The sequence below is a fragment of the Copadichromis virginalis genome, linkage group LG6 (assembly GCF_057382275.1).
Source record: "Copadichromis virginalis isolate Kocher_CV1m ecotype Utaka linkage group LG6, C_Virginalis_male_GT1.1, whole genome shotgun sequence".
In the NCBI taxonomy this organism is placed as follows: domain Eukaryota; kingdom Metazoa; phylum Chordata; class Actinopteri; order Cichliformes; family Cichlidae; genus Copadichromis; species Copadichromis virginalis.
Genome location: NC_140623.1, coordinates 27,931,226 through 27,945,116, shown reverse-complemented (window position 1 = coordinate 27,945,116; position 13,891 = coordinate 27,931,226). Strand labels below are relative to the sequence as shown.

Below are 13,891 nucleotides of genomic sequence, written 5' to 3'. Positions count from 1 at the left end.
AATTCAATTTTATTTATGTAGCACCAATAACAATAACTTAAAACCAGCTGTTTTAAGTTATTGTCTAGCCCACTTGTCAGCTGTCCAGAGGTGGAAGGGTGGCATGTCTCAAAGTAAGTAATAATAATGTTTAGGCATCTTTTGATGTGTTACAGCTCTGATGATGAGGATGAAAATAAGCATGTACAATTCTTAAATGATCATACATAGTTTGAAAGCAGTTTAATCCCCCCCCCCCCCCCAAAGAAACAAAAAAAAACTTATAAGGTGTACAATAGGTCTGTAAGTGGTCGATCTCTTGCTAGATACATAAAACAAGATCAGGCAAAACGTGTCCGTCTCAGCTGCTGTATTTAAAATAGCAGGACAACATAGCAGCTTCCACAGACCGGCGCTCTTTCCTGTGTATTTTAAATGGATTCTTTTTTTTTAGTTTATGAGCACATCAATTTGTTGTAGCACATAATCACACACTAATCATTGTATAGTTATGAGTACATCATTTTTTTTCTATTACATAATCTCAAAAATTACTGTATCTTTAAGATTTTGTTTAATTATTTTTATTTTATTATTATTATGTATTTATTTATTTTACCAATAATCTTAAAACTGCAGAGTTGGCTGTAGCTTACGAGGTAGAGCAGGTCATCTACTAATTGGAGCTTTGGTGGTTGTCTGTTCGCTCTCTGATACATTCATTGGAGTATGGATGTCTGAAAATGTTAGAACTTAGGTGCAGACAAAACATACTTGTATGAATAAGTGAATGAGGCTGTTGTTGTTTAAGGCACTATACAAGAACCAGCCTGTCTTTGCCTTGCATTATAAAACACTTTGAGATAACTGTTGTTGTGGTTTGACACCATATAAATAAACTTGAATATTCTTTTCTTAGTTAATAATTTGGTTCAGTTCTTGACTGAAAGTCAAAGTGATGTAAAATCCTTCAGAACATTTAATTTATGTACGACTTCACGGAGTGTGATGGGTTAGACAGACTCACCTCCCAGAGGTGAGCGTTGTACATGAAGTGAAACTTAGACCAAAATAACTCATTGTAACTGGAAACAAACACATTCTGGGCACTACAGCCTCACTTCACTTCTCCTGATCTGAGGAAACCACTGACTGTGTCTTTATAGGGCTGTCTGTACACACACAGTTAGTTTAGCTGGTGCCAGTAGCTAAAGCCAGTAAACCTACAATTAAATGACACTCACTAACTGATGACTGCTACGTAACTTAATAGCACCATACAGAGACAAATGTTCATAGCAATGTATTTTTTAAGTGATAAAACAAAAGAAAAAAGCCCACCGCCACCTGATTTAGCCTAACTGCTATTAAAAAAAGAAATCAGGCTTTGGAGTCTCAGAACAAATGTATGATCAAAGGAATAAACAACATTTAAACCTGCAACATAGTAAAAAAAAAAACAGACTGCATTTGCTTTAAAATGACTTTAATGCAAACTGCAACACAATGCTCACACAAACAAATCTGGGATAGTAAGTGAAACAGTGGTAGCTACAGTAAACCACAGCAAATAAACACATTTAGAAAACAGTACGATGCAGCATGTAAAAAAAATGTCATATTAACACATGACACAATTGGTGAGAAGTGAGTATTCACCGACCTTGTCCCAACGACGGTAAAATTTCTGATTCGTGTTAGAATTTCCTTTCATCGCAAGTGTCCTCAATCCTATAAACAGTACAGTTGTGTAGATGAAGTTGCAAAACAATCAAAATCAGCACAACTGCCAAAAATTGAGCCACAACAGTTTCTCATTGTTAACAGGTAATTTGCCATGACTGTTTGCATGAACTATATTTATTATATTTAACTATATTGATGACAACACTAACGGTCATGACGGTTTCAAATTAATAAAAGCAAAAATGGCTTATTGTTAGGCAATGATGCTAGTTTTGAATGTTATGCAACTGCTCGAGAAACCTGCGGTCAACTGAGACTGAAGAAATCAGTTGGATGAGTGATGAAACATTTCTCCCATTTCTCCCTGCAACAAGTACAGATTTCTATCTTTTTTTCAGAGCTAGCTGAAATATAATTTTGTGCTGTTCATTTTGCTTTAGGATAAACTGCTTAGTTTTCTGTGTTGTGGTGATGTTTGCAGCCCTCTGTGCTGGACTGGTGCAGGGCTAGGTGTGGTGTTCATTTTAGATGAAACCCCGCCAGATTCAATTCACGTCTGATTATTTTCCATTAACATTTTCTTACTGGTTTCCTTCAAAATGTTACATTGTATTATTGCATGGTTACATTGTAATGCTGGTTCTCTGAGTGAAGAGACTCACTCACATTCCATATGTAGCCGCTTACTTCCACCTATACTGGCTAGTGTACTTACTCAAAGAACCAGTGTTACAATGTAACCATGCATTCTTCATTCCTTCTTCCTGTTATATAACCCAAATGTTCAGTTTAACGTGTAAAAAGGTGACTGAATGTACTACAAGATAAGTTCAGTATATCTTTGTGTTGTCTGTCTTCACAAAACCTAAAAACCTCAGTTAGAGATAACGAGTATTGCAACACTGATTATCTACTTCCTTTGTCAACTCAGGCTTTCTGCTAAGTTGAGTCACCGCACACCAGAACGAAGCCCTTTGACAGATTATTTGGCTCTTTGTCTGCTAAAACGGATCAACTTACCACTATCTACTCCAATCTGAGACAACTGCTAAGTAACTGGAAAGGATATGTATACTGGGATATGTAACGGAGTGCAGAATAAAATTCAGTAATGTACAGAGCATTTAATCACTATGATCACAGCAAAAGCAGCCAAAGTTATTTTATAATAAGGTTAAAAAAAATGTCAGAATGCAAGCTGTCTAGCAATATGCAGGAGATTTAAAAGATATAAGAATTCTGCACACTAACTGGAGTTTAGTGTTTTTGGACACTCGAGTTTATGATGTTGATGAGAGCACCTCTTGAAATTCATAGGGGTTCCCCAGGTGAAGTTTACTTTGTTGGGAAGCTTCTGTTATTTCCCTCTGATGGGCAGGTGCTTGTGTTTGACTGGGAGGTGTTGCCCTACCCATTTCCTCGTAGACATCGGCTTCATGTGACTTCATACTCTGAGATCCTTTGCACTGACAGTCATTGTGAAAGGAGGAGAAAAAAGACAGAATTAACATACACTCACGATTTCCTGTGTTGAAATCAAAATGCATCATTTTCTCTCAATGCAGCATCCTCTGTGGAAATTTAAGAAGAAGTGTTAACCTAACTCAGACATGACTGTAATACCATTTTATTAGCGCTCAAATAACCTGAAATAAACTAGAAGAGGAGGGGGTTTAACTCAAAGGTGCCAACTGGCTGCACAAAGTTTTGAAACCAGTGGGGGTTTCTGTGGTTAGCTGCAGAGGATCTTGATGGCAACAAACAGGCAGTGTAGGTGGAAATACTTGTGACACATTTCCACCTCTTGCCTCGTGTATATATGTATATTCAAAGTGGCACATAAAAAGCTACTCACTTTAGAAATCACCACAAATCCAGTGAAGAGCAGAAGGAGAAAAACCACAGCTGATGACAAAGCGTACACCAGAAAGGAGTAACTGGAGCCACCAAACTGAGCACCTGTAGGCACAAGGTCAAAGCATCCTACGAGGAACCAGACAGAGACGTTCAGAACCTCTGACCCTGTGCTAACATCATACTTATTGCACAGTTGGCACAATTCTTGATTGATACTCCAAATCTCAAAACGACACAAACTCCTTCACAAACATTTGACTTGTGAATACGTTACAGATGATTTCTCATTCATTATTGCCATCTGCAAAAATGTAATAACATTAAGAAAAATGGCGAGTGCATCTTTGAACAATTATTGAATGTTTATTTCTTTACAATCCAAAAGGTCTATTGCATTATTTATAATTAGGTTAACTCTCACACATCACTGATACAAAAATCCCTGACTACTGTATACTATTCGAGACAATGAGTCATACATCCCCATTTATATCAGCAGTGTCACCAGACGTATTTGTACAGTTACTTATTTAAGCTGTCTCTCACATACAACACTGGCTCATTTGATGTCATTTACAGACTTTGTTTCGTCAGTTGTCCACATGCCCACAGACTAACTTGTAAAAAGGCAAACGGTGCTGTTGTAATACAGGGGTTATGTTTTAGAGCCTTTAAGTGCTCCGTAGCACCTGATCTAATCAATTAAAAGTTATCCAGGACCCTCTGGGAACTAAAAAGAGGAGAAAGACTGCCTCTTTAGAGTCATCCCTCCCAAGCCAAGCCTTCCTCCATGTTTGGGGAGGCAGGGGAGCATGGCTGAACCCCAGGCACACATCTCTGTCACCTCCATGTCCGCTGACCTCTGTCCTCAGCTCCATCTCCAGAGGGAAAGGCAAACAACGTGAAGTAACAGACAGGGGTACCAACAGTAAGGATTTTTCCTAAACTTTTAAAAAGCTAGGTTCACACTTTAATTCATCTTTTGATATTGTTGCTGTGTGTATGAATCTGGCACCGTGTGTTAATGAGCAAATTTATATTTAATTTCAAATTCTTACGCAAAAAGTTGATAAAAAAACTGCATCTATGAAAAGAGAAGAAACTTGGGCAACTCAAATATTAAAATCAGACCTGAACTTTCAAGATGTTTGAGACACCGTCTTATGCTTTGTACTCCAAGAGACGGGTACTATAACTCAAACTGGCCAAAAAGAAAGTCGATGCTGGTTGTGTGTAGACCAGTCAGAGTGCCCCTGTCGACTGCTGAAATCACTAAAGCATCATTACTGGACACAATGGAAGAAGGTGACCTGGTCTGTTGAATCACGTTTTCATTTACATCACATGGCACTAGGATGAAGTATTAGAAGAAAGCAACATGACAGAGACGATGTGATGCTTTGGGCAATGTTCTGCTGGGAAACCTCAGGTCTTGGCATCCATGAGGATGTTACTTTGACACATGCCACCTGCCTAAGCGGTTTTGCAGACCATGTACAGCTTTTCATGGACATGGACATATTCCCTGGTGGCTATGGCTTCTTTCAAAAGGATAAAGTGCCGTTGCCACAAAGCAAAAACGGTTTAGGAAAGGCTTGATGAGCACAACAACGAAGCTGACGAGTCGACTTGATTTGATGTGCTAGACAAACAAGTCCAATTCCCAATACAACAGCACCACATACTTACTTTGGAAAAGAGTAAGGCAAGGCAAGGCAAGGCAAGTTTATTTGTATAGCACAATTCAACAACAAGGTGATTCAAAGTGCTTTACAGAGACATTAGAAACAAGAACAAATAAAAAGCATGATTTAAAATTGAATAAAACAAGCAAATAAACTAACTAACTAGTTAACAAACAAACAAACAAACAAACAACAGTATATAAAATCAAAACAGATAAAATCAGAACGAGTAGAGAGATTTTTGCCTTTATACTCAACAGTTCTGGAAATAAACAAAAAAAACCCTCTAGTTTGAATAAAAAACAAAATTGCACTCACCAGCACCAACAAGGAGGAAGAATTCCATCTTTCCACGTATGCGGTCATCTGCAGAGGAAAGATTTTCCACGACAAACTCGCAGTAGTAGCGGTCTGTGTCGCTGGCGTTCAGCTGAGAGATGGTGATATTCACAGAATGAAGGCTCGGGTCTCCCCTGACGCGAATGCGGCTTTTGTCAGCAGAATTTTTAACTGTAAAGTCTTCCTTGGTGTACTTGAACAGCACTTCTTCTTCAACCAGCCAGGATCGTTTGAGTGAGACTCCCAGGGGCGCTGGGTACCTCTGTTCAATCTCACAGGGAAGAACAACGGATTCACCCTCATACTGCTTCAAGAAGTGAATCTCACTGCAAACTTGATGAAAATTTTAAAAAAGGAAAAAAAAAGAAAGGCATCACAAACAGAGAAGAACCACACGTGATTTATTTTTAGCCCGAATATATTTGTAATTTATCTCTGTCTCCTCTCGCTTTTTTATTACTCGTCTGACCAAAGCTAGCTGGGTTCTTAGGCCCTCAGATAGGGTCCTTCTTGTGATTCTACATACAGGGACGAAACTTCACTCCAGAACTTTAGAACAACTTACCACTCACGCTTTGCACCCGTGACTGTGTGGCCTCTTTTGAAAAGTAGCTTAAAACTTTTGTTCAATAGAAATTTGGGTTGTGGTTGTGGTTTGTGACCTTTTGCACAGTTTGTGTGTGTTCATTTCGCTTTCCTGGGTGATTTTTACTGATACCTATGCAAAACACTTTGTAACTGTTCCTCATCTTGAAAAGGACTATATAAATTAACTCTCTGTTTACTTAAAAGCGCATTTTCAAAAAAGTTGGGCTTGTGTAATACCATACAATGGTATACATTCAGTACATACATATAAATAAACAGTAAACAGCAGTGAAAAGTGTATATTCTAACATCATATTATAACAAATGTAAGAGATTATCCATCAGGACTTTTAAAAAGTGGCTTAGCCCAGAAATTATTCAGTGACTTTTCGGTTCAGCCTCACAGAAAAAAGCAAACGATCAAACTGCCAGCCTGAGCTGTGCAAAAAAAAAAAAACTTACCAAAACCAGTCTGTGTGATGACAAAAGCCCACGAGTAAGCCAGGTACTGAATCCCAGACATCTGGTCCACTACCACAAAGCAGTAAATAAGATCTGGAGAGAATTATGAGATTATAGATGGCAGGACTCTTAAATGGACTTCAAAACTAGATTCATTGAAAATGAAACTATGTGAAACTTCATTAGCCCCACCTTCAAACCTCAAGACACAAACAAAAGGAAGTAAAAACTAACCAAGCGGTTAGTGGAATAGTTCTCCCGGCTTTCTGAGTGTAAAACACAAGTCAAAAAAAAGAAAGAAGAGGAAATTCTTTGGACAGTGGCTGCTTTTTCATCCACTTTCAGTCCAGTACAGATCATTTTCATTGACCACTAATTCTTCTTTTTTAATTTGCTTATTTGTTTGTTAGCAACTCTGACCTACACTATATTGCAGAGTCTTCTCTCAGCTTTCCAATTCATTGTATTCATGTGTTCCAGTTACTCCGAAGGCCACAGGTGTATAAAATGAAGCACCTAGGCATGCAGACTGCTTCTACAAACATTTGTGAAACAATGGGTCACTCTCAGGAACTCGGTGAATTCCAGCTTGGAACAGAATTATAACAAAATGGAAGTGATTGGGAACGACAGCACTGCAGCTATGAACAGTTGTAAAGCCACAGAGTGGGGTAAACGGATCCGAGGCAGAAGTTGCCAACTTTCTGCAGAGTCAGTTGCTACTGGGGCTTGTTTTTCACGAGCTGAGCTCAGCCATAACAAGAGTACTTACAGAGAGCAACCCCTGCACCAAAGGGCAAGCTTTCTCCATGTCCTTTCATGTGATATGTTATACTCGCAGGCCTTGCAATCTTACAAGGCCTTGTTTAATGTTGTGAAATTTGATGACTGATAATATAATGTTTTGACAAATTTTCATTTTTGGTGTAACAACCAAAACTGAATTAGCTCGAGCTTGTACTAATAGCTACCGTCGCACAAAATTTGACAAAGATTTTATTCAAACAGTAGATCGCACACTCTTATAACAGAACCAGCCTCAGCTGTCGACTGGTCTGATAAACCTCATTGTGTGGGACCCCAGCAGCTGTTATAAAGTGGGGTGTTTACTAAAGCACAATGGAAAAAATAAAAAATAAAAATGAGGAAGACATGGGTGCAGTGAGACGAGAGGAGGGGAGAAGACGTTGTTTCCTGTTGTTGCAGCAGCAGAGACGGCCTCAGATACAAACTGAGGTTGTTGCTTCTCCACGTGTGGGCTGACTTGACCACAATTTGAAACTGAGGCCCTTAATATTTCTTAAATATGTGTTATTAGAAGGTAGGACTGTTATCATATATTTAGCAAGAGATTGCCAAACTGTCTCGCACGTCTATTTTTAATCAACTGAAAAGCTTACATCAGACAATATCACAAAATACCCACAACTCTATTGCATTACAAATATAAAACCATGCACAATGTTTGAAAGTTCATGCTTTATTAGAATAGAATAGAATAGAATTCAACTTTATTGTCATTGCACATGTCACAGGTACAAGGCAACAAAATGCCTTGTTTGTAGCCAAACCCACAGAAATGCGGCAACACCAATAAGTCCATGATGTCTTCCTGACAGTCCAAAAAGACTCGTATAGATTGAAATTCTTTGTTTTTACATTCATCAGAGCCCAGCGTGCCCAAATATCAAAGAGAAATTAAAAATACATGCCATGGAAGAGTTCGGGTCTAAGGAGGTTGAAGAAATAGACTCATGCCACCCACAGAAGATAAAAATCAATTGAAAAGAATTGGAATATTGGAATATTTCAATTCCAAAATGAATGTTATACATTTGTCTATGAGCCTGGGAGTAGGGATGGGAATCTACAAGAATTGGTTCTTCTAGATTAGGCTAGGGATTTGTGTTTCAGGAGCGGGACCTCGCCTCCAAACACACCCCTTCCGGGTCATATATATATATCACCCACCCAGTTCTACAAGCTGTTTGTTCTCATGTTCGGGCTCCACCTTCCATCCCCTCTGCCAGGCCTGGGAGCTGCTGCCAGTCCCCATTGAGGCCTTCCCCAAACCCCAGCTCAATTCTTGATTAAGCCATTCGCCTTTATCTCTTAAAAAAAACGCTGCCCGCCTAAAATGAAGACGTGAGCCCAGCTAGTGAGTTGGTTTGTATTGATAAACGGTAATTTTGAGACAATGCGTTTCAGCTATTTTACAGTAACATGAAAGTAATGTAACGAGTAATGGAAATTAATTACTTTCTCCTGGGAGTAATTAAGTAAATTTTTTGAGTAATTATTGTAATTCTGTGTAACTGTATATATACAGGGAGTGCAGAATTATTGGGCAAATGAGTATTTTGTCCACTTCATCCTCTTCATGCATGTTGTCTTACTCCAAGCTGTATAGGCTTGAAAGCTGCCACTTGCCACCAGTTTGGCCATATTTCAGAGCTGCAACATCACTGGAGTGCCCAAAAGCACAAGGTGTGCAATACTCAGAGACACGGCCAAGGTAAGAAAGGCTGAAAGACGACCACCACTGAACAAGACACACAAGCTGAAACGTCAAGACTGGGCCAAGAAATATCTCAAGACTGGTTTTTCTAAGGTTTTATGGACTGATGAAATGAGAGTGAGTCTTGATGGGCCCGTGGCTGGATTGGTAAAGGGCAGAGAGCTCCAGTCCGACTCAGACGTCAGCAAGGTGGAGGTGGAGTACTGGTTTGGGCTGGTATCATCAAAGATGAGCTTGTGGGGCCTTTTCGGGTTGAGGATGGAGTCAAGCTCGACTCCCAGTCCTACTGCCAGTTTCTGGAAGACACCTTCTTCAAGCAGTGGTACAGGAAGAAGTCTGCATCCTTCAAGAAAAACATGATTTTCATGCAGGACAATGCTCCATCACACGCGTCCAAGTACTCCACAGCGTGGCTGGCAAGAAAGGGTATAAAAGAAGAAAAACTAATGACATGGCCTCCTTGTTCACCTGATCTGAACCCCATTGAGAACCTGTGGTCCATCATCAAATGTGAGATTTACAAGGAGGGAAAACAGTACACCTCTCTGAACAGTGTCTGGGAGGCTGTGGTTGCTGCTGCACGCAATGTTGATGGTGAACAGATCAAAACACTGACAGAATCCATGGATGGCAGGCTTTTGAGTGTCCTTGCAAAGAAAGGTGGCTATATTGCTCACTGATTTGTTTTTGTTTTGTTTTTGAATGTCAGAAATGTATATTTGTGAATGTGGAGATGTTATATTGGTTTCACTGGTAAAAATAAATAATTGAAATGGGTATATATTTGTTTTTTGTTAAGTTGCCTAATAATTATGCACAGTAATAGTCACCTGCACACACAGATATCCCCCTAAAATAGCTAAAACTAAAAACAAACTAAAAACTACTTCCACAAACATTCAGCTTTGATATTAATGAGTTTTTTGGGTTCATTGAGAACATGGTTGTTGTTCAATAATAAAATTATTCCTCAAAAATACAACTTGCCTAATAATTCTGCACTCCCTGTATGTATGTTTGGGCTCGCTAAAGTTGTTTGAGTTCATCCAAGCTGGTGAGAGACGGTGTCGGGGTTTCACAGGAGTTCTTCGACGAGGATTTCTTTGCTATTTAGAGGACTCCACTTCCTTTAACTTGAGAGGGGCTCGGTTTTGGGTTGGGACATTTCTCTTTGATCACCTGCTGGTAAATCGAGGGTTCAGGATGTTACTCTGCACGGTGGTGAGCTTCACGCTTACAGTCATCGAGAGAGGAAGGGTGGAGGAAAATCAAAAATCAGTGAAGGGTACAAACAGAGTTAACACACGCTCTTGATTTCCTGTGTTAAAATCAAAGTTTGTCAAATTTTCTCAAGACCACATCCTCAACCGAAACTCTTCAGAAAAGCTTAACCTGAGTCTGACCTGACCCTGAAAAAAAAGACTGCATTTTATCACTAATATGAATGTAATAAACAAGCAAGAAGAGGAGGGTTTCAAAATATGCCTCACTGAACTTTAAGAAAACATGCTGATAACTGCATGCACATGAAACCTGTGTGGTTTTTGTGGTGAGCTGCCGAGCAGGCATGACCGTAACAAGCAGCTACTTATTACACTTCCACTGTGCACGTGCGTTCTTATGTATATTCAAAGCAGCACATTGTAATCAGAAAGCCACTTTTTGCATACATCACCAAAAATCTAATGAGGAAAAGGAGAAGGAGAACCCCCACAGCTGATGACAAAGTGCACAGCAGAGAGGAGAAACTGGAACAACTATGCGACGCAAGGCCAGAACATCCTGCAAGATTCAGTTTCTCGGACACTGTGCTGCTGTCAGTTGCTTCAGCTCAATTTTAATAGTTAGTTAACCTAGTAAAAAAAATTTCAAATCCTACAAAACATTTCATTTATGAATGACAGATGATTTCTCATTCATTTGCGAACATTTCATCACATCAAGACAAATCATGAGTAACAGTTAATGGCTGCATATACTGTCATGACCTAAAAAATATTGTAGTTATTAGTTATTATAGACTATTCCATCACTTCTTTAACCCTTACTTGGCATCGCTGCTACTACTCCTCACTATCAGATACCATTCCCCATCTCCCAATTTATATCACCAGTCACTGCTGCTATCTCATTAAACTTACTCAGACATAAAATCTAAAAACATACGTAAAACTTGAATTTTATCTCTTTTTAATGTGTCTTAGTTTGATCGTGTTATTAGTTGACTGCACAGCCAAATAAGGTGAAATGGGAACATGATGCATAGCATGTGCTTCAGAGCCTCAGAGCACCGAGTCCAATCAATGAAAAGTCATCCAGTGATATTGATAGTGTTCGGAAAAGCTAGAAACTGTGGTGTGACCCACCTCGTACAGACATGCACAATGCTAGTCTCTCTAGGTTGGTACTGCTATCGGGTTGACTGTGCAGGATCAGCTGGCAGCATCATTGTTACCTGTGAATCTCTCCTGGTGTGCCCTAACTAATCAGAAGGATTGGCCATAGAGACAGAAACAGAAACAGACTTCATCCTCCAAGCAACATCCTCTGGGGCGATCGTGGCTCAAGAGTTGGCAGTTCGTCTTGTAATCGGAAGGTTGCCGGTTCGAGCCCCGGCTCCGACAGTCTCGGTCGTTGTGTCCTTGGGCAAGACAGAGGGCCCGGTGGTGCCAGTGCCCAGCAGCCTCGCCTCTGTCAGTGCGCCCCAGCTACAATTTAGCTTGCCATCACCAGTGTGTGAATGTATGGGTGGATTACTGAATGTGTAAAGTGCTTTGGGGTCCTTAGGGACTAAGTAAAGCGCTATACAAGTACAGGCCATGCCATTACCATTTACTCTGTTAGGCCCTACACCCACTGCCCTACATAGTGGACCCTGCACGGATAATAAGCAGAAGGGGAGCAAGAAGTGGCTGATATTAAAAAATAAAAAAACATAACAGCAGAGTGCAAGATGCTAGGATGCAGGCATAGATGGAACGTCAAAACCAAGTGGCCAACAGTTATCTGCTGGATTGTTTCAGGGACAGCTTGCACGTAGCAGAGGGCTGCCGTGGTCAAGAAATGACCGCAATCACTCTTCAGCTTCACTAAACATTTAAACTAAAAGAAGAAATCAAATTGTTGTATTACTAGCCTGAGCTGCAAACAAAGTTAGTGCACGGGTAAAGCAAGTAATCAATCCTGGATATCTTTTACACCACCACAAAGCACTGATTAAGCTCTGGAGGAAATCCACTGATCTAAACTATCACAGTATAAATAGTAAATGCATCAGGACTCAGAAGTTAAACCAAGGGAAAATTAATTTGCCTTGTATTCAAACCTAAAGATGCAAATAAGAGGAAGCATGCACTAACATTACAAGCTAAGCTCTTTAAACATTAAAAAGTTACTAAAACCTAGAACATAACAAGAAGATCCCGAAGGAAACCCAGAAAGGTTCTTCAGTGTTCCTTCATGCTTTTGCTTGCAGGTTTGCTATTGAGACGATTATAGTAGCAGCCACAGTAGCGCTGACATTGAGTGCTTTTTCACATTCTTTATTTTATTTAGCCAGACCTAGGAAGCTGTCACATACATTATTCTGCAATAGCCCCATATTATACAGTACTGCAGCGATAGCATCTAACCAGTACTGTGTAGGATTGGGGCTGTTGCAGAGTAATGTATGTGATTGCTTCCTATCACATACATTCATTGTAGACTGCTGTACTAAACTTCACCATAATTTAATTTACAGTTAATTCCATCATATCACAGGCACCATCTTACTTTCTTTGGTGTCAAAAAACACAAGGGAAATCTTTTTTAAGGTTCTGATCAATGTACAAGAATTTCATTTGTATGTCTTTTGTTTATCAGCAACATTTTCATTTTCATTTTTCTTCTGAGAGTCATTGGAAATGTGTTACTTTAACATACTGCAGTAATACTTCAGTTCAATTCAGTTTTATTTGTATAGTGCTATATCACAACAGTTACCTCAAGGCGCTTTATATTGTAAGGTAAAGACACTAGAATAATACAAAGAAAACAGAAAATCCTGACAACCATATGACCCCCTATGAGCAAAGAAACTTCCAGCAGAACCAGGCTCAGGGAAGGGTCCCTTCTGTTGCTACCGTTTGGGGGTGAGCGGAGGAAGACGGGACAAAGACATGCTGTACTTGTGATCACTACAATAGAAACTTTGATTCAGTTTGCTCACTGCTCATTTATAATAAAGTCTTTACAGAAATACCCAAATGCAAACATGTTTACAAACTGGCAATATGCACCAGATTCAAAACATATTATATATAATGGAAAGATTCTGCGTGCTAACTGGAGTCCAATTTGTTTGGACCAGATGAGTTGACAAGTTGTTGTAGTTTATGATGGTGTTGAGATGAGAGGCACTCTCTGGGTTTTGTAGTTTCAATTTCGATTTCTTCACTTCACTTCTGAACTTGGAGCACACCATTTCCTCCGGATGGAGGGGGGCTGCTGTTTGACTGGGAGACTTCATCTCCTTTTAGGTGTGAGGATGTCACTTCACATGGTGGCGCACTTTCCACTTTCATTGAAAGAAGAGGAAAACAGAGTTAACGCGCACTCTCGATTTCCCATATCGAAGTTTGTCTCAAGATGTCGTCCTCAACAGGAACTCTTACTTGACTCTGACGTGACTTACCTGGGAAAAAATACTGTATTTCAGCACTAATAAAAATTTACTAAACAAACAAGAAGAAGCGGATTTTCAAAGTGTTTCTGACTGAACTTTAAGACAAACATC

At 39.6% G+C, this 13,891-nt stretch overlaps 1 protein-coding gene across 1 annotated transcript; it reads right to left on the bottom strand.

Moving 5' to 3' along the window:
* Window positions 1-1,459: 1,459 nt before the first annotated feature.
* LOC146707988 (uncharacterized) lies at window positions 1,460-6,807 on the bottom strand. Its single transcript, XM_085459664.1, has 4 exons — window positions 6,597-6,807; window positions 5,526-5,879; window positions 3,521-3,648; window positions 1,460-3,131 (listed from the first exon to the last, which is right to left on the bottom strand). The coding sequence occupies exons 1-4, from the start codon at window positions 6,655-6,657 to the stop codon at window positions 2,946-2,948; spliced, it is 729 nt and encodes a 242-aa protein (XP_085315790.1). The 5' UTR covers window positions 6,658-6,807; the 3' UTR covers window positions 1,460-2,945.
* Between the last annotated feature and the right edge of the window lie 7,084 nt (window positions 6,808-13,891).

Excerpts from the sequence above, each read along its gene's own strand:
- LOC146707988 (XM_085459664.1), bottom strand. The coding sequence starts at position 6,657 with ATGTCTGGGATTCAGTACCTGGCTTACTCGTGGGCTTTTGTCATCACA. Across the intron at positions 3,649-5,525 it reads CTTCCTCCTTGTTGGTGCTG|GATGCTTTGACCTTGTGCCT; the intron begins GTGAGTGCAATT and ends GGTTCCTCGTAG. Across the intron at positions 3,132-3,520 it reads GATTTGTGGTGATTTCTAAA|TGCAAAGGATCTCAGAGTAT; the intron begins GTGAGTAGCTTT and ends AATGACTGTCAG.